This window comes from Mastomys coucha, unplaced genomic scaffold, assembly GCF_008632895.1.
Source record: "Mastomys coucha isolate ucsf_1 unplaced genomic scaffold, UCSF_Mcou_1 pScaffold1, whole genome shotgun sequence".
Taxonomy (NCBI): domain Eukaryota; kingdom Metazoa; phylum Chordata; class Mammalia; order Rodentia; family Muridae; genus Mastomys; species Mastomys coucha.
The window spans coordinates 32,825,978-32,852,119 of record NW_022196891.1 but is presented as its reverse complement, the minus strand read 5'-3'; the positions used below and the strand labels follow the sequence as shown (position 1 = coordinate 32,852,119).

General features: G+C 51.1%; 2 protein-coding genes across 10 annotated transcripts in view; one reads left to right on the top strand and one right to left on the bottom strand.

Annotated features, from left to right (window-relative positions):
* The window catches only part of LOC116070267 (maestro heat-like repeat-containing protein family member 7), a 33,529-nt gene extending 22,808 nt beyond the window's left edge, over positions 1-10,721 (top strand). For both annotated transcript variants that reach the window (XM_031341547.1, XM_031341555.1), the window contains exons 13-23: positions 677-821; positions 1,277-1,449; positions 1,884-2,021; positions 2,120-2,234; positions 5,629-5,769; positions 6,152-6,328; positions 6,654-6,812; positions 7,880-7,981; positions 8,800-8,902; positions 9,433-9,492; positions 10,446-10,721. In XM_031341547.1, coding sequence (XP_031197407.1) covers positions 677-821; positions 1,277-1,449; positions 1,884-2,021; positions 2,120-2,234; positions 5,629-5,769; positions 6,152-6,328; positions 6,654-6,812; positions 7,880-7,981; positions 8,800-8,902; positions 9,433-9,492; positions 10,446-10,597 — 1,465 coding nt within the window. In that variant the 3' untranslated portion in view covers positions 10,598-10,721. The remainder of the gene's footprint in view (positions 1-676; positions 822-1,276; positions 1,450-1,883; positions 2,022-2,119; positions 2,235-5,628; positions 5,770-6,151; positions 6,329-6,653; positions 6,813-7,879; positions 7,982-8,799; positions 8,903-9,432; positions 9,493-10,445) is intronic.
* Positions 10,722-14,480: 3,759 nt separating this feature from the next.
* Kif21b (kinesin family member 21B) overlaps positions 14,481-26,142 on the bottom strand; it is a 48,648-nt gene continuing 36,986 nt past the window's right edge. For 2 of the 8 annotated variants that reach the window (XR_004122405.1, XR_004122406.1), the window contains exons 28-36: positions 25,482-25,520; positions 23,331-23,467; positions 22,478-22,658; positions 21,049-21,213; positions 20,655-20,772; positions 20,027-20,197; positions 19,399-19,598; positions 18,752-18,931; positions 14,481-18,378 (exon numbers count right to left, since the gene is read on the bottom strand). Coding sequence is in view for 4 of the 8 variants with exons in the window: in XM_031384012.1 (XP_031239872.1) it covers positions 18,832-18,931; positions 19,399-19,598; positions 20,027-20,197; positions 20,655-20,772; positions 21,049-21,213; positions 22,478-22,658; positions 23,331-23,467; positions 25,482-25,520 (1,111 nt within the window). In the remaining 4 variants the exon portion in view is untranslated. Of the gene's footprint in view, positions 18,379-18,748; positions 18,932-19,398; positions 19,599-20,026; positions 20,198-20,654; positions 20,773-21,048; positions 21,214-22,477; positions 22,659-23,330; positions 23,468-25,481; positions 25,521-26,142 lie in introns of those variants that run through there. The other 6 variants (XR_004122407.1, XR_004122408.1, XM_031384016.1 and 3 more) reach the window with 4 other exon arrangements.

Here is a 26,142-nt window from a genome sequence, read left to right as displayed (position 1 = left end):
CCTCCCCTCTCCTTCCCTCCCCTCCCCTCTCCTCCTCTCCTTCTCTCCTCCCCTCCTCTCCTGTCCTTCTTTCTTTTCTTTCCCTTCCTTCTTTTTATTCTTTTGAATGGGTGTGGAGGAGAGTCTCACGTAGCCTAGGCTGGCTTCAAACTACCTATTTGGTTGAGGATGGCCATGAACTCCTGTTCTTCCTGCCTCCACCTCCTAAGTGCTGGTATTACGGGTGTGGACCACCACGCTAAGTTCACGTAGTGATGGGATTGAACCGGGAACCATGCATACTAGGCAAGCCAGCAACTGACTGAGCTGCATCCCCAGCCCCAGATGCAGTGTTGGCAGGACTAAGGAGCGCTTGAGACGTGGTCACAGGGTTGACCTGATGCACTCAAGGGCGCTCAACAAGCTTTGGTCTTAGATGTTTTCAGGCCCATGTGCTAAGGGAATGTTTTCCTATTTGCCTATATGCAATGTAACAGAACAGTGGAGCCTAGAGGCAATGGAATAGTGTAAAGAATTAAAGGGAAAGTGACAGGATAATGGAAGAGGAGACATGGGGAAGGATGGCAGCAGGAAGTCAGGACAGGCCTAAGGAAGTAAAGGGTCTTCCATAAAGCATTGTAGAACAGCGGAAAATGGCTCACCTCTAACTAACTGTTGGTGGTTTCTGACTCTACAGAGAGACACACAAATCCTGGGAAATCCTGGCTTCCATTCCGAAAGGCTACCAAGTGATCATGGAGTATCTGCTGCAGAGGATAATTTCACCCCAGGAACCCAAGGACCAGGAGGCTGACCATGAAACAGAGCTCTCAACACTGATTGTATGGAGGGCTGGGAGCTGGGAAGGAAACACATTGGGATTTCAGTTGGGCTAGCTCGGGTTCTATGGACCAGCACCATTTAGGGCCCATGTTTAGCTGGGCATTCTAATAGCAGAGTCTCCAGGCTGGGTTAGAAAGAGGGTTACTAGCCAGTTGACCCACTTAGGACAGAAGAGCCAGATTTTAATACTGGAGGTGGGGATTCAGTGTTGTAAGGCAATGGAGGTTGGGACACGGTGTTGTAAGGCAATCACCCCAAGCCTACCTGAACGCTGAAGAACCCTGAAAGGCTAAAGCAGACCCATATTTACAAGAGCACATAATGGTGTTCTAGAAGCAGTCTGCCTTGTGCTCGGTCTTCACTTGCTGGCAACATCAGTGACTTCCCTGGACAGGTGATAGGGACTATGACAGGCACTGTGAGTGACTGTAAAAGTGGCCTGCTCTTCATCCAGGCCACCAGGGCTATCCACGAGCTGCTGCTGGTACCGAGTCAGCAGTTCGAGGTGCAGAGCTTCTTCGCCTCCCTCTTCGTGGCGCTGCTTTTCCAAATCTCTTCCCTGGTGACGAAAGGGAGCACCGTGGCCCAGGATGTGCTGCCTGAAACTGAATCCGTGGATACCGTGAGGTATCTTGGGCCCTTGGTGGGCCAGTGTGCTAAGGACTAGGCTCTGCATTCAGCACCTTGACACCCATACTAACTTGGTCTTTCACACCCTCCACACTTACTTATGACACACACATCCACTCAATAAGCCTTCCCAGACTTCTGTGAAAAGACTATAAAGTGGCTGCCCCAGTGGGTGGATGCATTTTCTGTACTAAAGCAAAATCAAAGCAAGACTCGTGGGCCACAACCTAGATTCCATTCCTCCAGTCTCCACAGGCTTTCCCGTGCTACCTGGGAGATCCTCATAACCCTTGTCTGATTCAACTGTGAAATGTTCTTGGTCTGTAAGCGTTCCATGGCCAGGTTCACTAGTCATGGGATGGGTGAGAGCCATGTGGGTTAGGGGGAGAGCACGGCCGGCAGTGACTCCCTGCCTCCTGCTGTGTCCCCAGCTCTTCTGTAGAGGCATTGAAGACCTTAATGCGCAGCTCGGGGTACGTAGACCACATGTCTTATATTCAGACACTTGGGGGCTGGGAACTGCTCGTCAGCCCTGAAAGACATTATGAAGGAGTCACTCTGCTGGCCAGGTGAGCTGTGTCCAGTCCCTGGGTGGAGAAGAACCTTCTGTGCTTAGGTCCTCTCCTGCGGCCTCGGTCTTACTCTGAACACTCCATTGCTATCTCAGATCTCTGGTCGTCAAGAACTGCTGGCACAATCGTCCTGTCTTCAGCTTCTTCATTAAGACCCTCCAGAACCCAGGCTGTACCAATTACTTGACAGCCCTGGTGTTCCTGACAGAGGTGACTGGAGAGGGTGGGCAGAGGGCAGTGGGGACAAGCTTCCCTGGAAGCAACTGTACTCAGGGGACTCCTCCAGAAGGCTCTGATCCATCTGTGACCACGGATGGGCTAGGGAACAGGGGTAAGAATTCTTGATAAGGTTTCTTTGAGTCACAATCCTTCTTCCTCCTCAAGCTCAAGGCTTTGACTCTGCCCTGACTTTGTGGAGTGCCAATTTTCTCTCTTGCTGTTACTTCAGCTTTGACTAGCCACCCCAATTTACTCTATAATTCAGTCACTGGACAGGGGAAAGTGTGTAGAGAATTTAGAAATGTATATACACTTAAAACCATTAATCTTTACAGTGGTTAAAAGGAACCACTCTCGTGTGTGTGTGTGTGTGTGTGTGTGTGTGTGTGTGTGTGTGTGTGTGTGTGTGTGTGTAAGGTTGAAATCATTCTCAAATATTCTGTCTGGTTTTTTTTCATTGCATTTTTGGTTTTTAAATTAAGTTTTTGGATTTATGTATTTAAAAAAATTAAGTTTTTAGTCAATCTATAAGGAAATGAGTTTCTTTGTGACAAAGTGTTTAACACCAGTGTTCTATAATTGATGGAGCGCTCTGTCTCTGATTTAACACAAGTATAAACAATACTTAATTAACAGCCCTATGCAAAATCTTTCTTGTATTCTAGACTATTGCCTTAACTGCTGACTATACTATGTGGAATATAATACTTGTTTCAAGTGTGAGTGGCTTCTCTGATTTTTGATTCCGATGCTCGGGTGCTTTCCAGAAAAGCTGGAGTGATTTAGGCCCCACCAGGGGGTACTGGGAAGTTTTCTGAGGTCTGCTTTGCCATCATGTAGATCAGCTTCTTTAAAAATCCAAATTATCCCTTTAAAAGAGATGTTATTCATTTATTTATCTATCTTTCTTTTTTTAATTGTGTGTGTGCGCGTATGTGTGTGTGGTGTATGTGTGTGAGTGAGTGTGAGTGTGTGTGTGTGTGTGAGCGCACATGTGGAAATCAGAGAACAACATGCAAGTTCTGTCCTTCCATCATGTGGGTCCCAGAGACTAAACTCAGGTCTCACTCTTGGCAGCAAGCATCTTTATCCACAGATCCAAACTCACTGGTCCCAACCTACAAAAAAAAAAGTGGGTTACTTTTGAATTCTGACAGAAGATAATACAATAGCAATAGTACTAGGATGTAAACAGTGCTCTTCATTCTAAGATGCTAGCAGACACTTACTAAGGATGCTATGGATTCTTTTGGAGGATGCAGAGGCCTGACTAGCTGGGGGTGCGTTCATGTAGTGATCTCAGGAGTTGGAGTAATCAAACCACTGAGAATGTTGATCACAAGGCAGAAAAATACCTAAGTCCTTACCTGAGAGGCTTAGCTCAGCAGGCATGGGGTCCACAGGAGCCTTTGTGTTCTAAAGCATTTGGCCTGCCGGCTGTGTAGGCAGGGGAGTCCCTGAGCTTCGCTTTGAGAAACAGCACAGGAGAGTACCATCCACAACCAGAGGCTGATTTCCTAGTGCAGCGGTTCTGAGCCCTGGCTGCATATTAGAATCCTCTAGGGTACTGTTTCTCAGCCTTCCTGTTGCTGCGACCCTTGAACACGGCTCCTTGTGTTGTGGTGACCCCCAACCATAGAATTATTTTGTTGCTACTCCATAGCTGTAATTTTGCTATTATAAATTATAATGTGAATATCCAATTTGCAGGATATCCACAGGCTGAGAACTGATGCTCTCTAAGGGATGCTAAACCCCTCACTACATTCTCCTGTTGCTCAGTGCCTGTTTCTTCAGAACTGCTCGAGGGTGGGCACAGGCACTAGTCTGCCCTAAGCTCCCTAGTTTACAACTATGATCTAGAAACAGCTGGAACAGCGGATACTCTAGAAGTTCTCTCAAATGCCCAGCTGAAATGAGTAGACACCCATGCAAGCACTTACTCAGCTGCCCCCGACCCTTATTGGAGTTTCATGGGGTTAACATGTTTGGGATAGTGCTTTCAGGGAGAGAGATGAGGGAGGCCTCACTGGAGGGGAGCTTGACAGTTTTAAAGTGGGGGAATAAGTGGGGTTTAGGTACCAGCTGAGAAAGTGTAGGTGAGAGACCATGTCTGTTGATGTGTTTATAAAAAGATAAAGAGAGAAGGAGTTATGTTCTATGGTGGGTGGTGATGTATGGGGAAGGAGGTGCCTCAGCAGGCCCATGTCAAGGCATCCCTTCTCCCTGAGGGACCAGCCACACAACAGCATAGTATAGAATAGAATTTATTCAGGGTATGGGAGGGGAGTTAAGAGGGTTGTAGAGACAGAGAAAGGCAGAGAGAGGGCATAGAGAGGTAGAAGAGTGGGAGTAGAGGCCAGCCATGAGCACGTGGAGACAGAGTGGGCAGAGAGTGGGGAAGAGAGGGGGGAAGAGGCCAGGGGACAGAGTGGGAGCAAGAAGGCAAGAGAGCTGTTGCCAGGTAACTATGGGGCAGAGCTTAGACAGAAGCTAACATCTGTGACACTCAGGAACATTTTACAGTCCCTTAGAGCTCCTTGTTCACTGTTACCTTCATCCAGAGGCAGTCACAGGCAGAATTTAAAACAGACAGGGGTGTGTGCTTTAACTCAGAGTATTTGTAAAGTTGAGCCCTGGTATTTTATTATCATTTTGTAGAGAACAAAACTCAGACTCAGAGAATTTAAAAAGTTTTGACTAATTGATAGTAGACATGCCTGGTGGTCTGACAAGAAGGGGCCACCTTGAGGTCTACATGGTTTTACATACACACACACACACACACACACACACACACACACGTAGGCACTCACATGCACACACTCACAAGTATACATGCACAGAGACACAGGCATACACATGCACACATATACACAGACACACATATGCACACACACAAGCACATAGATACAGATGTACACATACACACACAGAGGCACGCACAGTCTTCTGTCTTCTAGGAATCCTTTCCATGTCTTTTGCCTATAATCCTATTAAATCATTTGCCTTCTTGTCTAAAGACTTGGGGCTTTGTGAAGTCCTCTTTATCTTCAAGTCACTTCAAGTTCTGCCTCCTTTATGAACTCCTTTGCAGCTGCCTTCAGTCTGTGGCACTCCGTTCCTTGCTTAGATGTTGTCCAAGCAGGTCCTGGTCATATCTTTATTAGCTCCCCAACTAAAGCAGTAGAATCCATGAGGGCCATGTGCATTCTTCTGTCTGCCTCTCATCACTCCTCTCAAACATGCATACAGAAGACAAGAACCACAAGTGAATGGCAGGGTATGAACTGTCCTTTAAGCTTTGACCAAGGCCCTAGGCAGAATCTGGATACAATTGTTCCCTCGCCTACCTTTTTTGTCATTCTTGGTTTCTGCTTGCCAGCTGCTCTACTGCCCAGATGTGGCTGGTGTTGTGGATGAAGTTGCCACCAAGATTCTGGCAGATTGGTTCAATTATGACGAGTTAACCACGGCACGTCTATTCCTGCAGATCACAGAAGCCTTTGCAAAGCACAAAAACACGGTGAAAATGGAACAGGGGTAAAGGCCATACCATAGAGAAGGGATAGGTGGACCTGGAGAGCTAGTGTGGCCAGTTACAGATAGGGTGTGACACGCTTGGAATTGGAATGTGGGTCCTTTTGAGGCCAGTCCTCCAAGCAGAGGAGGCAGGTTGGCTTGAGCCATTCATGCTCCTATCCTGGAAAGGTCTTGGAGAAAGTTGTCCCATAAGCCACTTCAGAAAATAGGTTCAGCCAATCCCAGGATCCCAGAGGTCCTGGAGATCCTCAGGAATAAGGAAAGCAATAAGGAGGGGAATTTAAAGGTGCCTCCTGGTCTGCCCGAGGGTCAGCATTGCAGGGAGTGTTTCCTAGCTGTATTTCTGAGTGGCTGTTCCTCTGCAGATAAAGCATCTTAGCATCCTGCAGCCCTTCGTGCTGAGCTGCTGCTACTCCTCCAGCAGTGACCTGGTGATGGAGACCTTCTGCACTCTGCAGCGCATCCTCAAGGACCTCACCTGGTACCACTCCTCCTCCTTTATCATAAAGCTGACCTTCACTCTGGCACACTTCTTTGAGGAGGTAAAGCCCCCGAGGTATCAAGAGGTTGCTCTCTTATCCTAGGCGGCTGTAACCGAATGGAGAAAGGTGGAGCTATTGTAAAAAGCCCTTTCCTCAACCCCAGTAGTGTTCTTGGGGGGACTGATTGCATCTCTTCTCTTGTTTTATAATAGTCAAAAGAGGAGAGCCAATGAGAGCAATGCGTGAGAGCTGTGCTGATGAGCAGTCAAAGTAGATAGGGGATGCATACAGGAAGGTGGCTGGTGGGTACAGAACTCAGAGTTCTAACCTGGGTGCCCAGTGCAGGTACAGAGGTGTCTCCCCGAGTGTGTATCTTCTTATCCAGGAGTCAGAGCAGCTGCGCCTGATAACCTTCGAGATCTACGAAAGTATCCTGGCTAAGGTCTCGAGGATGACCCTTGTCTTTCCCATGAGGCACCAGATCCTCAACTTGCTAATCCTCCTTGTGTTACACCTGAAGGATGTAAATGCCGCCGTGGTGAAGGTGAGAAACCGGACCGTGGAGCCTGGCATTCAGTTCTCGCTGGAAGTTAATGCAGAACATGGTAAGCCCTTGGACAGGGCTGTGACAGGATTGTGTGACACTGAGGGGAGGCCACTAGACTTTTGACGTTGGGGAGGTTGAGATGATTGACTGGCTGTCGTGCTGGGTCTCCTCCAGCTCCAGTTTGACCCAGCTAGCTACCAACTCCAGCAGAAGTCTGTGGACATGCGAACTCTGATGCAGGAGGTCTCGTGGTGGTACCAGCTCCTCTGTCTCTGCTGCGTTGCCTTGTTGTAGAGAAAGTTGTAGTCTTTCTCTATACGACTTTCTGCTCTTGTCTTACCAATGAGAAGAAACGGGGCTCTCAAGGTGGGGGAACTCCAGTTGTGGGTTAGAGGCTGGGCAGAGAGAGCCTAGAGACCTGGACTATGACAGGCCAAGTTCAGAGTTCAAGAGCCTAGGAGCATATACCGCAGCTAGACACTTGGAAACTCCTGATTTGGTTTGTAGCAGGAAATCCCTTAGATACATCCAAGTATTGCTGCCCAGCACATGACAGAAAGGGATGGGTCTCCCCCCCCCCCCATGAACTCATATTTTGGCTAAGTCAACTTTTCTGTAAAGCAGGGACCACCCAGATGGAGTACTAGGGATTTGACAGACCTGGGTGAGGTGGTATACTTCGGTGACCTTAGCATTCAAGATCCTCATGTGCCAACTGGGGCTAGCCTGGGATCCATAGCAAAAGCATGTCTCAAGGGAAGCTAAAGATGGGGATATTTGTTTTCAGAGAGACCACTTTGGGTTGGAAAGCCATGGGGCCAAAGGCTGTGCTGTAGAGTCACGTTGCCGTGGGACTCAGCATTACTACTGGAAAAAGCTTTAAAAAGGTTTTCAGTAGAGCCAGATGCCTAGACAGGCTCTACCTTTCTCCTAAGCCTGGATCCTTGCAGTCTCCAATCCACCAAGGCCAAATGAGCTGCTCCCTGTCTCCCATCTGGGCCCCTCTGCATCTTTGCCTAACGTCATTGCCATGGTTCCACGTACTGAGCCTCTTATCTCCCCAGGTCTGTAGGCTCACCCTCGGCCACGTAGCTGCCATCCTGCACTGGACCAAACTCAAAGCGGTCTTCGCCAAGAATGACGTATTCACCATCCTCAGTGCCCTGGTAAGCCAGCAGCTGATGCATCATTCTGCCTGTGCAAGGAAGGGAGTTAGCCCCAACCCCCTCCGTCTGGTCCCAAGCCATTCGAGTTAACAGACTATCTACAGCACCCACTGGTGCTCTCTGCTCTCGAAGTGCTTCTTGCTAACCCTGCAGAGATAGGTACATGAACTGGTAACTTCAGAGTACTTTGGAAAAGGGGAAAAGTTGGAGGAAAGCAGGTTCTAATACAAAGACAGGGAACTTGGCCCAGCTTGGGCTTGGAGAAAGGCTTCCCAGACAATGTCATCCTCCCAGGGAGAAATGAAAGAGGGGGAATGCTTAGTGGATTAGTTCCCTTTCGATTGCTGTGATTAAACATCATGAAGAGTTATATTTGCCTTACGGTTGCAGGGGGTTAGAGTTCATGGTAGCAGGAACCCAAGGGTGTACGTCTTGAACTACAAACATGAAGTAGAGAGAGCAAACTCAAAATGGCACGTCCTTAAACTCTGAAAGCCTGCCTCCTATGACATACTTCTCCTAACCCTCCCCGCCCCCAACAGTGCCATCAATTAGGGAACAAGAATCCAAATGCCCGAGACTATGGTTACATGTAAACCCAGACACCAATAGAACTGAAGACTCAACGTGCCGCAGCCTTTGTCTGCAGTGCCATTCCTTCCATCTAGGAAAGGCTTCAGAAGCTAGGACACAAGGGGTGAATTTATAGGAGGTTCTGGGAGCTCGTTCTGAGGTTGGGGTAATAGCCATCTGCCATCCTGCTTAGCCTGAGAGGCAAGAGACTTGGCCGCTGTGTTATCTAATGCTGCTTCTTCCAGCTGAAGCAGGAAAGGAACAAGGTGCTCTGGTTCCTGAAGCAGAGTGTGGCCCTCTTTAAGAGTCCGCAGGACCCCATCCGCCAAGTGGCTGTGTGGTTTGCAGGTACTCCCCGCCCCCCATCTTCTTGGAGCCACTGTTTCCTTGAAGCTGGATTTTTTCAAATCGATTGAGGGCTGGGTATGTGAGGAGTTAATTACAGGACCCACGGTAATTAAAGAGTGCTGGTAAGGACTCCCATCTGCTCCCACCACAGGGAACCCCTGGATGGGTAGGGATGACCTATCTATTAGCAGAACAGGCAACTCCTAAGAAACTAGGATAGCATAACTCCCAAAGGGTGGAGCACCAGGCCTATGGGTTGTTCCTAGTGGAGGAAGTTCAAGGACAGGTAGATCCTGTCACCCCTTGGACAGCACCTTTGAAGTGGTGTTTATTTAACCCTTTGCCTGGCCCAGTTGCCTAGAGCCCTTCATATAATTGGAGAAGCACTCAGGCCTCATGAAGCAAGTCTAAGGCTGGTAAGCAAGAGTGGGAAAGACAGAGGGGTCAGGATGGTGACTTTTATCAGATAGCTTGCAGTTAGGGCCCATGGGCCCCTTGCGAGGCCGCTGAATGCCTGCGTGCCGCCGCAGGTCAGATCATCTGGAACCTTGATAAGAGTGAGGAAGAGGAAATTGAAGAGGAATTTGCAGGTGAGTGGTCACCCCCATTGCCTACTGCTTGAATCTTTTAAGGGTACTGGTATCAGAGGGGTGTCTTGGAAGTGAAGGCGGGAGGGCTCATAAAGACCGGCATCCAGAAAGGCAGAAGCCACCTCTCCAAGGTACAGAGGTCTGTCTGCGTTATCAGTCAGAGCTCCTCTGCTCCCCCACACTCCTTTCAGACTTACTGCCATCGAGCCTGAAGCTGTTTGTCAGCCAGGCAAACTCTCCCTTAAACTCTCCCTAGGAAAGTTACCTACCTTCTTCCCTGGGGTACCACAGGGTCCTCAGCCCCTTCTCTCAGGAGCTCCATCACTGCTCATGTTATAGTGTGGGAACTTATGTTCTCACTGTCCCCAGGACATATCCTCTGTACACTGTGCCTCTCTCCCTGCCCTGTCTCTGTCTCTCTGTCTCTCCCTCTGTCTCTGTCTCTCTGTCTCTGTCTCTCTGCCTCTGTCTCTCTGTCTCTCCCTCTCTCTGTCTCTCTCTCTGTGTCTCTGTTTCCCTGTCTCTGTCTGTCTCTGTCTCTCTGTCTCTGTCTGTCTTTGTCTGTCTCTGTCTCTCTCTGTCTCTCTCTGTCTCTCTGTCTCTGGCTCTGTCCCTGTCTCTGTCTCTGTCTCTCTCTCTCCTATCCATCCACATTATATTCATGGCACAATGAATACTGGGCTATAATTCTCCTGGGGGTCAGAGGACTCCACACAGGATGAAGGAGGCCAGAGCTGGGGAGGGACCCAAAGAGCAGCCTGTTTTCTGTCTAGCTGAGCCTGGAGCAAGTTTGGGGTCTTGATTGTAATTAACAGTGTGGACTTGTAGAAGAGATCATTGCTTACATTGTAAAAGTTGCCAGTTTGCCTACTTTCTCTAAGCAGAGCTAGGGCCCTCCTGGTCCAGCCTGGCCACTTTTCTGCTTACTGTACCATCCTTTGCATCTGTTAAAGCCTTCAGGTATATGCAGAGAGACCCTGACCCCATAGTCAGCTGCCTCATCGTGCAGACGCTGTACACCCTAGAAGTCAAAGAGAAGGTGATGCCGGCTAAGACCCCTTCCTCCTGCCTCTGTATGAGGAGGATCAAAAGGAGATGGTGCTGAGCCTCCACACTAGGGTCTAAGATGACAGCGCACCATCAACTCTGTGACAGCAGGGTAACCCTTGAGTCCTGTACGAGAAATGGTGTGTCTCTGTGGAACTCTGCTAATAAAGATAGAAATCATGCTTTTTGTGGAGATGGATGTCAATTTGTGGCCACGAGCAGCCTTTTGTGTAGAAAGCATCTGGGTCAGGCTGACTTCTCTGGCCCTGCTGCTTCGTGCCCACTCCCATTCAGCCATGTGCTCTAAAGTCAGAGTAAGTGGTTTTCTTTAATTCAACTTGAGTTACAGACTGCATGTTAAACACCTGAGGTATCTAGAATTCATTTGTACTAGGCAGCTATTTGTTTGTTTAATATAGGGTCTTTCCGTGTGTTCAGGCTGGACTCAAACCTAGGTTCTCCTGCCTCAGTCTTTTGAGTGCTGGGATTACAGGGCGTGTCTTGCAATATCCAGCCTTTATTTTGAGACACTATGTGGTCCAGGCTGGTTTTGAACTCTCCTAGTGGCTGGACAGTGTTCTTGCTGATAGAAAACAGTGTCCCTTCTGGCTAGTTGAATCAAAAAAGTGATTTAGGTTTTTTGTTTGTTTGTATTTGTGTGTGTGTGTGTGTGCTTACACACATGCACGTGAGTGAGAGAGAGGGGGGATCACAGAGAGAGTAACCACTGTAGATAGGATTATTCTATAAAAGCAGCACTGTGGCCACCCCTGGGCATTACCCACACAGTTGGCTGTGGCCCGGATATCAGACGAGTATTGTCTGTTCTGCTAAAGAGCCAGAGTGTCTTCCCCCTGCCACGCATGCTAAGGGGACTAGGTCAATGCCTGCTCTTTCTCATGCCCGTGTAGGAAATAGTCTTATTGAGATCTGCTCCGCAGTGAGTCCTTGGGGTGTGCTAGGTCTATACAGGGTCATCTGCAGCTCCCGTATAACCCCTCTCACCTCACCACTGTGTCTAGAACCCTGACCTTCAGTCACTGGGAAAAAAGCTTACAGACAGAACAACAATCTGATTTCCCAGAAGAAACGCGAGCGCCTCCGTTGGGCAAGTGTGCTCAAGCTTGGCTGGAGTCCTGCCCACTGTGGAGTGGGTGGGCACCACAGGCTCAGGCCTTGAAGTCCCCAGCTGTCTCCTACACACAAGGCTTTAGGAACCTGGGGTGCCCCCTCCCAGGCCCACATGTTTATTGCATGATCTTGCAAGTTCACCTGCTTGCAAACAAGCCCCGAGGTGTCAGTAGAAGCCCCACTAATCTCTGCATTGGCTAGGGGCTTGCCTCTCACTTGCCCTTGATCTGTTTCCTGGCTCATCATCAGCTGCCACCAGTTACCATCAGGAAGCAATCTGAACTGAACACTGGGTGTCTTCATGCCACCCCATTCTCTTTAGTCAAACCCAGATACAGGGATCAAATAATTGGTTCTAGAAACTTCTCTGCTACTACACTTTTGGCTAATTCTGTTGGCCTCTCTGAGCCTCAATTCCCTTTATGTATAAAATGGGGGATTTGGAAAACCATGTCTTTGTAGTGCTATCCAGCTTAGGCAGTGAATGGCACCAACTTCTTACAAGGGGCTCAGGCTCTAGTGTCTCTGCACAAGCCTGATCATTGGTTCATCCTCCCAGGACCCACAGAAGAGAACAGAGTGTGGGTGTGCATACATGTAACCCAAGCTCTGCGGGGCAGAGACAGGAGGATCCCCAGGGCTTTTTTAGGCCAGGCTGAATCGGCAAGCTCTCAATTCAGTGAGACCTATCTCAAAAGTGAATTGGAAGCCAGGCGTGGTGGCACATGCTTTTAATCTCAGCACTTGGGAGACAGGGGTGAGTACTACTCTGTGAGTTGGACGTCAGCCTGGTCTATATAGTAAGGCCCTGTCTCAAGAAATCAAAAATAAAAGTCATGTATAAATACATGATAAAGTGTGTTTGAGGAACACATTTGGTATCAACTTCTGACCTCTATGTGCACGCACATGCACAGGCATGCATACCTACACATATGTGTAGGACAGACACACATACACAATTAAAAATAAATGTTTAAATAAACTTTATTTTTTGTTTTGTTTTTGTTTTTGGAGACAGGGTTTCTCTGTGTAGCCTTGGCTGTCCTGTAACTCACTCTGTAGACCAGGCTGACTTCGAACTCAGAAATCCACCTGCCTCTGCCTCCCAAGTGCTGGGATTAAAGGCGTGCGCCACCACTGCCCGGCATAAACTTTATTTTTATATTTATTTATTCATTTATTTTTGAGACAGGGTTTCTCTGTGTAGCACTGGCTGTCCTGGAACTTGCTCTGTAGACCAGGCTGGCCTTGAACTCAGAAATCCACATGCCTCTGCCTCCCAAGTGCTGGGACTAAAGGCATGTGCCACTATGCCCAGCTTTAAATACATTTTTAGAAAGAGCAGCAAGTGTTCTTGACCACTGGCCATCTCTCTGGCCCCCCACCCCCATATTTAAGACTCTGTTAAATCTGGAGCCTTTGCCAAGGGTGTTTGGTATCCCCACAGGCTGACCTGAAGCTGAGAAACTATTGTTGCCAACCCTCTGGGACATGAGGGGAGGAGTCGCTGCATGGGGAGAGAGACTATTGAAGTGCCCCCTTCCCCCTCCTGCCCTATGCCCATCTACATGCCCATCCCAGCACCAGTTGGCCACACCCAGTGTCACTTCCCACAGTCCACAATGGGCTGTGGCTGTCTATGGAGTAGAATAGGATCTTGTGTAAAACAGAAGCTTTGGAGAGCAGGTGTGAGGCAGGAGACTGGCATGGGGTGGGACTCAGTTGCCCAGCCAAAATCAATGATCTGTAGGGAGCCACCCCATTCTCCAAGGCAGGAGGCTCTGTCCCTGCCGAAGAGGCAGGGGACATAGGGCAAGACTTCACACAGTGTCTTCATTTTGTGCCTAAGGGTCCCCTCTCACTTGCTCTTCTGCTGTAACAGACTCTCTTTCATACTCCTTCCCCACCCAGCATAGAATTCTGGCTTGTTGGGTCAGTATAAGCAGTAGGGGTTCAGAAGCCACTTGGTTTTTCCACTTAGAAACCAAAGCAACAAAAGATGCTCCTGGCTTGCTGGCTATGCAGAAGTCATAAAACAGAGCCCTCTAATCTCAGATGGCATTAAGGAGTGGGCCAGACACACCAGAGTGTAATGACAAAACCAGAATGTAGTTGGGGCTGGAAGGGCAAATTGGTGGTAGGCCTTGTGCTTAGCATGCATGAGGGTCTGGGTTCCATTCCCAGCCCTAAAAGAAAATAGCAAAGGGCAGTGGAGAATACAGCTTTGCAAAGACTGAAAAGTACTGATCTAGCAATAAAATCACAGCCATGCCAGAGCTAGTTTTGTATACGAGTTTTTCAGGAGATTACATTTCTGTCTTTCTGAGAGTGGCAAGGAAACAAAGTATGCCCAGTACGTATCACACACAGGGTATCCCCGAGTCTTAGAGAAGGCATGCTCTATGTTAGTGAAGGAGCGTGGCGCCTCGGAGGGGTGGGCCGATCAAATCTCAACTCTGTCCTGGCGAGTCCCACCTGTGTCATGACTGTTCTCATTTCATCAAGAGACCGTCACCTATTGCCAGAGATAAGAATGATCTAACAAAAAACACCCTGAAGGGTACCTGTGTAGTGTGGGCCCACTGTTTGTGCCTGCTATTCAATACCTGTACCTGCCTTGACCCCCGCAGACCACATGGAGGGCTGGGAGGAGAACGGAACATATTCCAAGGGACCATAAACTTGGCGCAGAGTACTGTCCTCCATGGGGCTCAGTCACAAAGGCCAGTCTCATACACCTATCCCTAAAGACCTCCCACGCCTAAGAAAGAGCCACCGGCCACAGATCAACAGCCTACTAGCCACACTTCTATGGACAATGTTTTTTTTTTATTTATGACAAGCTCTTAGAACACACACATCCGATTTCCAGAACAGAAATGTACAGCATGAGGCTTAAATAACTTTCATACACTATGTACAGTCGTCAGCAGAGGTACAAAACATATACACACCTTGTGCTACTATGTCACAGGAGAGCGCATGAGCCAAATGAGACCCTGCAGCCTGGGTAGGGGTAACAGTCATAGGAGCTGGTGACAGGGCGGGGCAGGGCAGGGCAGCAAGACATCAGTGGTCTTTTCTGACTTTCAGCAGTCCTTCCCACTTTCTGACAAAGCCTTTAGGACACAGGATTGAAGGTGGACGAGAGGGGTCAAGGGGAGGCCAGCTGGGTGCTGGAGATGGGGGGTGGGGTGGGCACGGGACAGAACAATGATGTCAAAGAAACCAAACTTTCCCTGCAGATTCTCTTGCACACAAGTAGCAGTGAAGAGCTGGGAGTCAGGTGACAGCTGGTCTCAGGGGGGGCACTGGCCACTGTGCCAGCAAAGGGAGCAGCAGTTTCTTGTTAGTAAGGACAAAGAGACAGATGTGGCAGGTTTGGGCCACATGGTGGAAAGGAATTCACCGCTCCTGCAGGGCAGGTCCTGCCCACACAAACATACCAGGTACAGCCAAGGGGGTGTGCCTGCTTCACCCAGCCCAGACTCCAGGGGAGGCCTCCCAGAACAGGGAGAGGGCAGGGCAGAGATGTAATGTGTTGCCTTTGCAGCAGCTTCCTGCCTGCACCACCACAATGGGTAGGTCAAGAATTCCCCAGCAAGGCAGCATCTTCTCCACATGGCTTTGTGCTTTAAACTGCCCTTTGCCCAAGCCACGCAGCCTAAGACGATCCCAAACTTGCAGCTGGGGCCACGGTGGGAGCCTACTCCCAGATCCATAGCTGCCCCTTTTCAAGTAGCTGTGGTGGCACTCTGACCACATCAAGGGCTTCGCTGGGTCAGCCTCTCATTCTTTGCGTTCTCTCACTCTCTCTCTTCTGCAGTCTCTAAAGGCTGCTCCAGGCAGCCTCTGCATGAGCTGGCTGCTGTAGAATCAAGTCTCTCCAACAAGACCAAACACTGAATTGGTTAATACTGGAATGGGTCCCGGCCCAGGATTGTGCACAGAAAAGGCCTAAGAGAGTGGGGACAGTAGACACTTTCCATCCAGATGGAAGCTGATCACTTTCAGAAGCATGGATGTTGGGGTTAGCTCAAGAGATGGGAGTCTGGGTCCAGGTTCTTCAGGCTCAGTATGGTGGGGTACCAGCTATACTCTAGTTGTTAAAGGCTTGGGATGTGGGGATCTAGGGAGGACCCCCACAGCTGTGGCTTGGGCCTCAAGTCCCAAGATGGGCACAAGGAGTAGATTAATAATTCCCAGAGTATGTGGTGGTGAGTCAGCCTCAGACACAGGCAAGCCTGGTCTAATCTAAGACGCAGCCCATCTGGGAAAGAGACCTCCTAGGCGCCCAAGTTTGCTCATACTGTCTACCCAGAGACCTGCTATTGTGCTCAAATCACAACCAGTTTGTGCTTCCGACAAGGATGTTTGTGCAATGAGTGGCGCTGGGGGCCCGCCCCTCACTGTGTACCTTGGACATCCCCGAAAGGGTTGGTGGGCAAGGGATGCCAACATTCCCAGGACACAGCTCAGAATGGCTCGGGGTGATGAGCTCAGAGCTCCAATTTCAAGTTTAGTCAATGACACTCGCTGGGACAGCATAGCAGCCCCGCCATGAGGTAGTGACCCATCAGAAATGGCAGAAGGGGCAATGCCGGTGAGCACCTCTCGCGGGGGCTGTAAGACCACACACACTTTGTGCAAGAACTGGCCTTGCAGCTATACAGTACGGGTACCCCGGGCTGGGACAGCCCAGCCTGTGGGGTCGGGACATAAGTCTCACGTGTTTCTGTAGTTTGTAAACAGTCATGCAGATGGGTTCTGGGTTTTCTTACAAGGTATAAGGTCCGGGCTTTCCATTCAGGTGAAGAGGGATGAAAGAGAAGATGTGGTCACTTCTGAGTGCTAAGGACATTCCTTAACACTCCCAGGGTGAGCAGAGGAAGGAGGATTTCTGGTCATTGCAGACAGACGGTCCAGGTTCCTGATGACCTGCTTTCCTGGTGCATTGTTCTAAACATCCACTTACCCAGACTTAACACTGCTGTCTGTCTGGAGCCATCAATAAGCGGGACAGTCTCCTTGGTATCAGCCTCAGACACAGCTCTGGGATGGTTCAGAGAGGGTCTGGCCTTCTCAGTTCCTAACTCTCCCATCCTAGGGCCTCATGGACAGCCACCAACGTACCCGCCCTAGGGGGAGAAGAGCTAAGCGCAGAGGCTCTGCGCTAGCTCTCCAAAGTCCACAAGTCACCATGTCCTCCGAAGGGAGCTGGGGTTCATGGATCCCAGAATGAGACCAGGATGCACAAGACCAGTGAAGCAATAGAATAAGTGTGGACCAGTTTTAGGGCAGGGGAAGCTGGGGGGCTGGGGGTAAGGAATGGAGCTGGCCCCTCTCATGGCCCAGTCCTATAAATTCAGAGTTGTTCCAGTAGGGGGCGCTAGACACTGACTTCACCTCATCTCAGCAGCTGAGTCCACTGCACCAAGGGGAGAAGCAAGGAGTGGCTGCCTCCTCACGCTAATTGAAAAGGGAGGACCTTTGGCCCAGGCAGGTTTTAAGGCTGTTTCTGGAACAACTAAAGGAAAAGAAGCTGAAGATGCCCCCTGTCCCCTTGGAGGTGAAAATATAATTGGCTGGAGGGGGGGGGGTGCGGTTAGGCAAAGGACCTAGTACCCTGACTACCCAAGCCTACCTAGTGGACAGTCCCACTGGACCACACAGGACTCTTGGGAGCATGGGTTCCCTGGTCCTGGGCTGTTGAGGTGGACGCTCTGACCTTCAGGGGCTGTGGGCACAAGGCCCAGGAGCAGAAGACACATGTGGGCTGCGGGCATGGCTAGCGTAAGGCTGCCCAGCATGATGCCGGGCCTCAGGATGGAGAAAGGCACTGCGGCATCCGGTGGCCTAGAGACCTGGTCTATCCTAGAAGGTATGCCGGGATGGGCAGGACTGGGACAATGGTCAGAGCTGCAAAGGATGGAGGAGTGGAGCGCCAGAGAGAAGACCCCCCCACCGGGAGCGGAGGGAAGAATGGGAAGAAACTTCAAGTCAGTTTCCAGGAGGCAAACAGCAGAACACAAAACTAAAAATCAATATCCTTAATGACTGTGGTACTGCTGACCTTCTCCCCAAAGGAAGTGTTTACACAGCTCCACTGAGGCCCCAGCAGAAGAGAGCCTCCCTCGAGGAATGACTAGGCCCCACTGAGATCGGCTGGGGGCGGCTGTAGGGTTTAGGGTCAGCGGCAGGATTCGGCTGCTTACATCTGGTTTCCATGGTTACCTGAGAACTACCTTGGTGGGCTCAGCGGCAGGTGCAGCGGCTCCCGGAGGTGGGGCTAGGGAAGCTAGCTCGCTGGAAGATAGATGGGAGCTTCTCCGGGCTTCTCCCTCAGTCTCACCGGAGGCTGAGGACCCGAGAGAGGGGCAGGGCTGGCTCAGCAGGAGACAGTGTGGCCAGTTGAGAGGCAGGCAGGGAACAGGTAGGGAAATCATGCCCTTTGGCTTCACAGCTTGTCTTCCCTCCTCGGCCTCTTCTTTCTTAGGAGGCAGGGGAGGGACAGAGGGGGTGGTGGAGGAAGTAGAGCGAGAGAAGAGCCACACCCTCTGTCCTCAGTGAACCTGGCTGGTCTGGTAAGATCCGGCCACAGCTTCCTTTCCATGCTGGGTCTGATGGTCTGGCCACCTTTCGTCCTAACTTCAAGGATGGGCTGCTGGTAGCCGGCGCATGCTCCAGAACTTCACCGTCAGGTCACTGGGGAGGACAGAGTGAGGCTGCTCATCAGTGGATGTGGGGCCAGCTGGTTGCCCCCCAAAGTAAACGCTGGGCGGGTTTCCCACCTCCCTCACGTATGACTGAGCTAAGGCATTGCTTAGGACCAGTGGGGACCTCACGGGGGAGGGTACTGGGCAAGGGGAGGGCTCAGGCCATGCTCTGCAAGACCCTGCAAGACTTGTGTCCTGGACTTTTCTGTTTTGTTGTGTCCAGGCCTGAATGCCTCCCCTCTGCTCTCTGCCACCTAGGGTTCTGGCCCACTGCGCATGCTTGCAAGAGGGTCGGGGAGGGCGATCTGCGGGCGCCAGGCAGGGCATGAAGTAAGAAGGTTAAGAGTAAAACAGTCTCATACCGTGAAGAAGCAGCTCAGATCGAGGTGGGGGAAAGACAGGAGAAGGCAAGAGGGGAAGAGTGAGAGAGGAAGGGGGAGGGTCAGGGCAGGGTGGTGGCGCGGCCCTTTATGGCCAGGACTCGTCGAGGAAGGCAGGGGGTGAGTCCAGGGACGTAATTCCACAGCTTTACCCGGCAGTCACTATTTGGGGAGAGGGGAGGTAGAGAGGCAGAGAAGAGAGGTAGGAGGAGATGAGGGGAGGGGGAGAGAAGGGACATGGTGGGAACAAGGAGAGAAAAGAAGAAACCCGGCTGAGTAGTGTCCCTGGGATAGAGGGCCTGGCACTGCCTGCACAGGGGCCAGAGCTGTAGCTGGAGGGGCAGAGGTGTGGGGGTGGCAGGGCAGTCCTTAGCTCCTGCACAGGGGCAAGAGTGATTGGGATCGCTGCCGGGGCAAGTCCAGGCCTGGGGCCCAGTGGCTCCCTGATCCCCTGCCTAGTGCAGCACCCAGGACTTTGGGTGCTTAGGGCTCAGTGAACAGTAAGTATAGAGAGGAGTGCTTGGTGGGGTTCTGCTCTGTGAATCAGATCTGTGTGTGGGGACAGCTGCGGAGCCCTGAACCGGGTCTCTCGGAGGGGAACAAAGCGGCTCTCTCTGTCCAGCACCTACCTGGAGGCCGTGAAGATGTGCTTGCTGTTGGTGCAGATGGCATTGATGGGGCTGTCATGGCCCTTGATCTCACCAATGGGTGTGAAGTTGTCCACATTCCAGACCTTGATGAAGCCCGCCCGGCAGGCGCTCAGCAGCATGGGCCGGCCGGGTACAAAGGCCAGGGCACACACCCAGTCCTTGTGAGCATTGGGGATTTGCTGTGGAAGAGCCAGAGCTGATAAGGTGTAGGGAAGGGAGAGGGCCTGCCCCAGGGCCCCAAGAGCACACCACCCCTCCTGCTAGCGGTGGAGGGATGCTGCCTGGCTCCGGGGATTCAAAAGCCCAGAAAGCCTGGATGGGTTCTTTTCCCCAGTTCCCACATTCGAGAGTCTGAATCTGTGCTGCTGGAGAAATCTTCAGGCCACAGGAGAGCGAGGCCAAAGTCAAGTGCCCCCACAAAGAACTGGATGCAAGGGCTTTGCTAAGAGCAGGGTATACAGGGTCCCAACAGAATCCCCGCAGGCTGCAGGGAGAGAGGCGTGGGGACAGCAGGGAAGAACGTAGACAGCAGGCAGTCTTGGAGGGGCTCTGCTAAGGTCTGCCTAGGGCCTTGTCCGGACACATTCCTCCCCTCCCTTCCCCGAACCTGAATGAGCTCCTGCTGTTCCAGGTCCCACTTCTTGATGCCATTGTCTCTGGAGCCACTGAACAGTATGTCTCCTTGGATAGCCAGGCATTCGATACCATCATAGTGAGGCGGCTCAAAGTTGTGGGTTGGGCCAATAGTACCGGTCACATAGTCACCCAGCTGGAACATCTGCAGAGGAGGAGGGGCAGGGCTCAGACAGGGGCATGATGGATAGGGCAGGCCTTGAACACAGTTGGAAGAACACTCTCATAGTCCTGTCGCCTCCATCTCTTTTATTTGCTTCTTTCTGCTTTCTGGCCACCATAGTGTCCAACCATATCCACAGAGAGCAAACCAAATTACTGGATTCTCTGTACTCTGTATTTCCCCCTATCTATCATTTTAATGGTTGCAAATCATCTCCCATTCAGAGGTTCTACCTGTATTCCTCACTACTGAGGTGGTTATTTTTCACCATTTACAAAATAATTCTATCTACACACACATCTTTCTGTCTTCTCCAAGATACCCTCTTCAGCAGCAGTTCCTGGAAGTCTCACTGGTTTTTATGTGTTCCCAGCAAACAGCACCACTCAGGCCTCAGAACAGAGGTGGCCACAGCTCGTGTCAAGGCAGCTGTAGGTACCTTCACGTAGTGGTCCTTGGAGCCCGTCACCACGAGGTCATGGTGGTTTGAAGTCTGGGTGACTGTCAAGCACATCACTGGGCCAATGTGGCCAGTCAGTTTGCCAATGGGCTGGAACCTGCAGTGGGGAGAGGCCCAGGCAGAGACAGTGGGTCTGAGGGCACTGGCATTGGATCGGGGGACTGCAGGGAACCTGATCTGGCATAGATACTCCTGGCCAGTCTACTCTGTCTCCCCTTCAAAACAGGATCAAGGACCAAGATTCTCAGAGGCAGAGGACAAGAGTCATGGAGTGGGGGATTGGAGGCACAGTTGAGGTCCTGCCCACAGTGGGCCACCCCATGCAGAGGCCTGTGGACCTTCCCTGGGCCTCTTCTCCAGATAGTCGGCTGACCTGTTGAGCTCCCAGATGCGGACGGCATTGCCAGAGGCAACGTATAGCATGGTGCCTGAGGGGCTGAGGGCCATCTGGTTGATCTGATGCTCCCCCTGGGCGCTGGTGATGGCACGGGTGGATGTGGCTATGCAGGCATCTCCTGAGATCACCTGGCCTGAGGACCTACCCAGAGGGAGGAAAAAAAAAAAAAGAAAGCAAAGCCAGAGGTTAGAAGAGTCTACCCCTAAAGGCCAGGAAACAAAGAAATATCATTCAGACCAGCTCAGAAAAGCCACTTCTTCCAGGATGTCTTCTTCCCTAACTGGGCAGAACAGCTTCCCCCAGAAGCAGGGCCAAGGGGAGAGCTTATCTCAATCCAACACGTCTCTGTGACCTGTTGGCGTGTGGGGGTCAGTTTGAATGGACTGTAAGAATCCAGGGACAGACTGGGCAGTGGTGGCACATGCCTTTAATCACAGCACTTGGGAGGCAGAGGCAGGCGGATTTCTGAATTCGAGGCCAGCCTGGTCTACAGAGTGAGTTCCAGGACAGCTAGGGCTACACAGAGAAACCCTGTCTCGAAAAACCAAAGGAAAAAAAAAAAAAAAAAAAAAAAAAGAATGCAGGAACAGGCTCTGAAGCTGGTTGGTTCATGCAGAAATCACTTAAGTTCTCTTATCCCTGCCCTGAAACTTCATTAAGATAAATACATACATACATACATACATACATACTTATATACATATACATACAACATCCATACATACCAAACACTATAAATAAGGACAGCTTTAGGCTTACAGCAGAACTGAGTGGAAAGCGGAACTTTCCTATACACCTTTTTTTCCCCAATATGTACGGCCTCCCCCACAGCACAGCCTGCGCTACAGCAGGCAAATCTCTAACAGACACATCATCACCCAAGCTCATCGCAAACAGCAGGGCTCATTCTGGCTGTTCTATATTCTGTAGGGTCAGCCAACTGTGTGATGTTGTCTGTGACTACGGCACCATGCAGAGTTAGTTCGGGGCCCTAGATAACCTTTGTGTTTGTTTTCCAACTGTCAAACTAAACAATTTGTGACTTCTAGTGGACAACACATAAGGACAAAACCTGACTTCTGGAGGGTTTGTATCCTTACAAGCAGGACCGGGCTGGGTGGCTCATCTGTGGCCTGGCTTTGGAGGCTGCTGCCCTCTGCTGGTCTTTTGGATTCCTTGGGATCTAAGCAGTCCATCTCAAATGGTAGAGAGCTCGGAGGACTGAGACAAGGGTAGGCCAAAGGCTCACTAACCTGCTGCTCGGAAACTGTCCCCCAAGCCACCTTACCCCTTGGAGTCAAAGCAACTCTATGGGCTAGCAAGGAGCTCTGTGCCCACCTAATCAGGTTGTGCTGCGCTTAGTGGTTCCCCTAAGCCCTAGTCCCAAGTAGTGGTATATACTTACGTGAGCGTCCGAATGCACTTGGCTGAGTCCCGGATGTCCCACACCTTGATGTAGGAGCTGGACACAGAGAACACCAGCCCCGAGTGGCTGCAGTATTTGATAGAAACCACATTGTTGGGGTGGCCCTTGAGAGCTGCGATCTCCTGCCCCGTCACCAGGTTCCACATCTTGCAGCTCCGGTCTGCCAGAGACAGGAAAACAAGTCTGAGGGGAAGCATGCGCTCGTGCATGTGTAGTCTCATGAAAACTCGGGAGACAAGAAAAGGGCTGAGGGCTTTAAATAATGGTGAGTTCTCTGATCGCTGTGAGGTGCCCTCAGCTGAGATAAAATTCTTATGAATGTACTGCTTATTAAATGACCAAGGATCAAGAAAACATGAAAACAACTTGGGAACCAATCAATCATACCTCAGTTGGTAGCTAACCCCTTATTTCTGTGTGTATAGATGTATGTATATATATATATATATACATATATGCATACATATATTCACATATGCATACACAGGTTTCCTATTATGTGTGTCGGATACAAACTTGTTCTTTCTTCTGGCCAAAGCTTTAACTTTTTTGTTGTGACTTGGTTGTGGGACTACAAACTTCTGCTGCTGAGACCAGAGGAACTGACTGGGTGCAGCTGCAGAGATGATATGGGTGTTGGGTAATATTGGGGAGGAAGTGATGGTTTTAGAGAGTTGAGATGTTGGGACTTCAGAGAAGCTTCTAGAAATGTAGCCTGGAGGAGTGGGTAGTGGTAGAGCCAACAGGATCACATGGGAGGGAAGGCTCAGCTAGGGGTGTGGTTAGGTGTGTGAGCTCCAAGCTCCTGCTGGCCCCTCAAGTCTCCACGAACCTTTGGATCCAGTGAAAAGCAACTCATCGGTGGCATCCAGGCAGAGGATGGGCTTGGTATGGCCCTCGGCCATGGAGACGCACTGCAGCGGGGCCGTCCGAGCTCCCTTTGCTCCGCCAATGGGGGTGATGATGCCCCTTCCCAGGAGAGAGGGAGAGAGGATGTGCCAGTCAGCCAAGAAGACAGCGCCAGGCTGACTGAGGCACATGGAAGAGCGGGGCCTGGGCTGAGAGGGGGCAATGACTCATGAGAGATTCTGAGGCTGCTAGCAAAATGTCATTAATGTCTGAGAGCCAGCAAGATCTGTGGTTGCCATCCTTAGCACTGTAGGAGAAGCCCATGCCAGGAAAGCTGGAAGGAGCAGGATGGGGAAAGGCCACCTAACTTGAAGCCAGAGATAAGCATGCAGCCAGCTCTGGTGGGGCGGGGCAGAGGCCCAAGTGTTAGAGCAGACCTCTGTAGTTCCCATCAGCCTACATGTCTCTTTAGCGATCCAAAATGAGGGAAGGGAAGGCCAGAGGGAAGGATGTCCAAGCCGATACCCATACTTCATTGCCAGTCAGTGTTCTGGGGTTGGCCCCTTCCAGCAGTGAGGTAGATGGGCATCTATCTACACAGAGCCCCTAGTTGGACCAGCATAGTCAAACCTGTGCCTATCACTTACAAAGGGATAAATCAGCACTGTCATCATCCCAGCACTTTGTAGGCTCAAGCAGGAGGATTGCTGTGAATCTGAGGCCAGACTGGTCTACAAAAGGAGCTCAAGGCCAGCCTGGCCATATAGGAAAGCCTTTTCAAAACAAACCAACCACCAAATAACCACCCCCCAAGATCTCAAAGAAATAGATAACCTTAGGGGACCACAGCCCAACTTGGGGCTGGGATGCTCAGGCCTCTCTGGAACTAGTCTGCCTGGGCCGGGAATGGCACCTGCTTGTTCTGCACAGCGCTCCATAAGCAAGAATAAGCCAAGTCAGGGTGAGGGTTTTGGGATATCTACCTCTTGGGGATCTGAGGATGATTTTGTCTTTCTCAGGAAGGTCTTTTGGGGTAAGACCCAGCAAGGTTACACCTAAAACCATATTCAGGCCGTTCAAAAGACAACGCTGTTGTTGACAGGAGCGCAGCGGATGGGGGTTTACCAGATGGCTGAGATCCCACTTGTGGCGCTCTTATCCAGTATGGCAGACCTGCTCGTGGCTGGTGCAACACCAGAGTACTAGTCAGGCATGCCTACTTGCCAGATAAACACATGTAGAAGTGTTTATCTTCTCCCTGAGCTGCTTTTGATCCTAGCTTGGGATGCCTGTTTAGGCTGAGTTAGGCCCGTAATGACGTGAAAATGTACCATGAAGAGCCTGCCCTTGGAAGAGGCTGGCATGGTACAGACAACAGCTGCTGGCAAGGCCTCCCTGCACAGGAGAGTGAATCGGTGGTGCTAGCCATGGTGAGCATCTCATGCCTAGAGAGCTAGAGGGAGCTCTCAGCCTTTAGAAGAAAGCCATCTGCTGCCAGGGGTCCCAAGTCCCACCCCTTGCCGTTGGGGAATCTGTGCTCAGTAGGCTCTGAGGGAGCAGCCTCTGATTGCCTCGAGGGCTGGGGGAAGAGACACCCACAAACTGCATGCTAAGAGATATAAGCAGGGGCGCTGCTTCCCTTGGAGCTGAAGTTTGCAAGATTCACCCACCAACACAAGCTAACTTATAAGAACCATAAGCACAGCCACCAGAGCCAGTGACACTCAACAAAGGACTAGCAGGCTGGCACAGTCCTCATGGTGCCTCTCGCTCTGCAAAACTCTGCTCCAACTCCATCCCGACCCAGGCTTCTATGTCCCTCCTCGTCTTGCCCAGGGCAGGAGGGTGAAGAGAACAGGGCTAGCCCACAAGCAACTTCACCCTCCCCCACCACAAGCCCTTAGCTCTAGCCAGGCATTGCACAGTCTGAGGCCATGGGGTCACCACGAGAGGGAGGAACCATGGGGCGAGAAGAGAGCTCAGGAGAGACAGGGATATGGAAGAGGCAGGGGCTAGGAGAGGAGGGGCTGCATGCGAAGGACAGGCATACAGGCAGGGGGGACTGGTGTAGCATGAGGCGAAAGAAGAAGAGAGCGGAGGGGGGGCGGTCAAACACAAGAGACATTCTGTGTACCTCAGGACCTCCGACAAAGAGGAGTCGCTGTCATCAGACCTGGGAAGGGCAGAAAATTAGCTGGATTAGGGGAGAGAGGAAAACACATGTAGGAATGGCGGGAGCAGCAGCAGCAACAGTGCAGGGAGGTCAGAGGGCGGTTATTCTCTTCAGGGAAGGCAGAGAGAGGCAGAGGAAGAAGGCCTTCGAGGACAGTGGTGGGGTTGGGGTGGGGACAAACTGGCCTGGGAGCTGGGAGAGTCCCCCCAGCAGTGGGCCCCCAGGGGGTCTCTCAGCTAGCAGGGTAGGGATGAGGAGGGAGCCACAGGAGGTGTGGGAGGCCAGCCCACTCTCGGGAAGATGGTTCCAGGTCTCTTTGTTAGTTCCAAGCTCTCTGGTTGGCCCACACTGCATAAGCTGGGGCCGACTGCATCACCCCAGCAATGCTCAAGCCTGCCCAAGCCATAACGAGGCCCCGCTGCTCTTCACCCTGGTTGAGACCATGTCTAGAAGCTAACTCTGTTGCATGTGGGTCCCCAAACCAGACTAGTGGATAGGACCAAAGTCTGTAGACCAGGCTACGATGGGCAGGATCCTAGCCCAGTTCTTGGGAGAAAGAAAGGAAGGAAGGGAGGGAGGGAGGTGGGGAGGGAGAGAGGGAGGGAGGGAGAGAGAGAGAGAG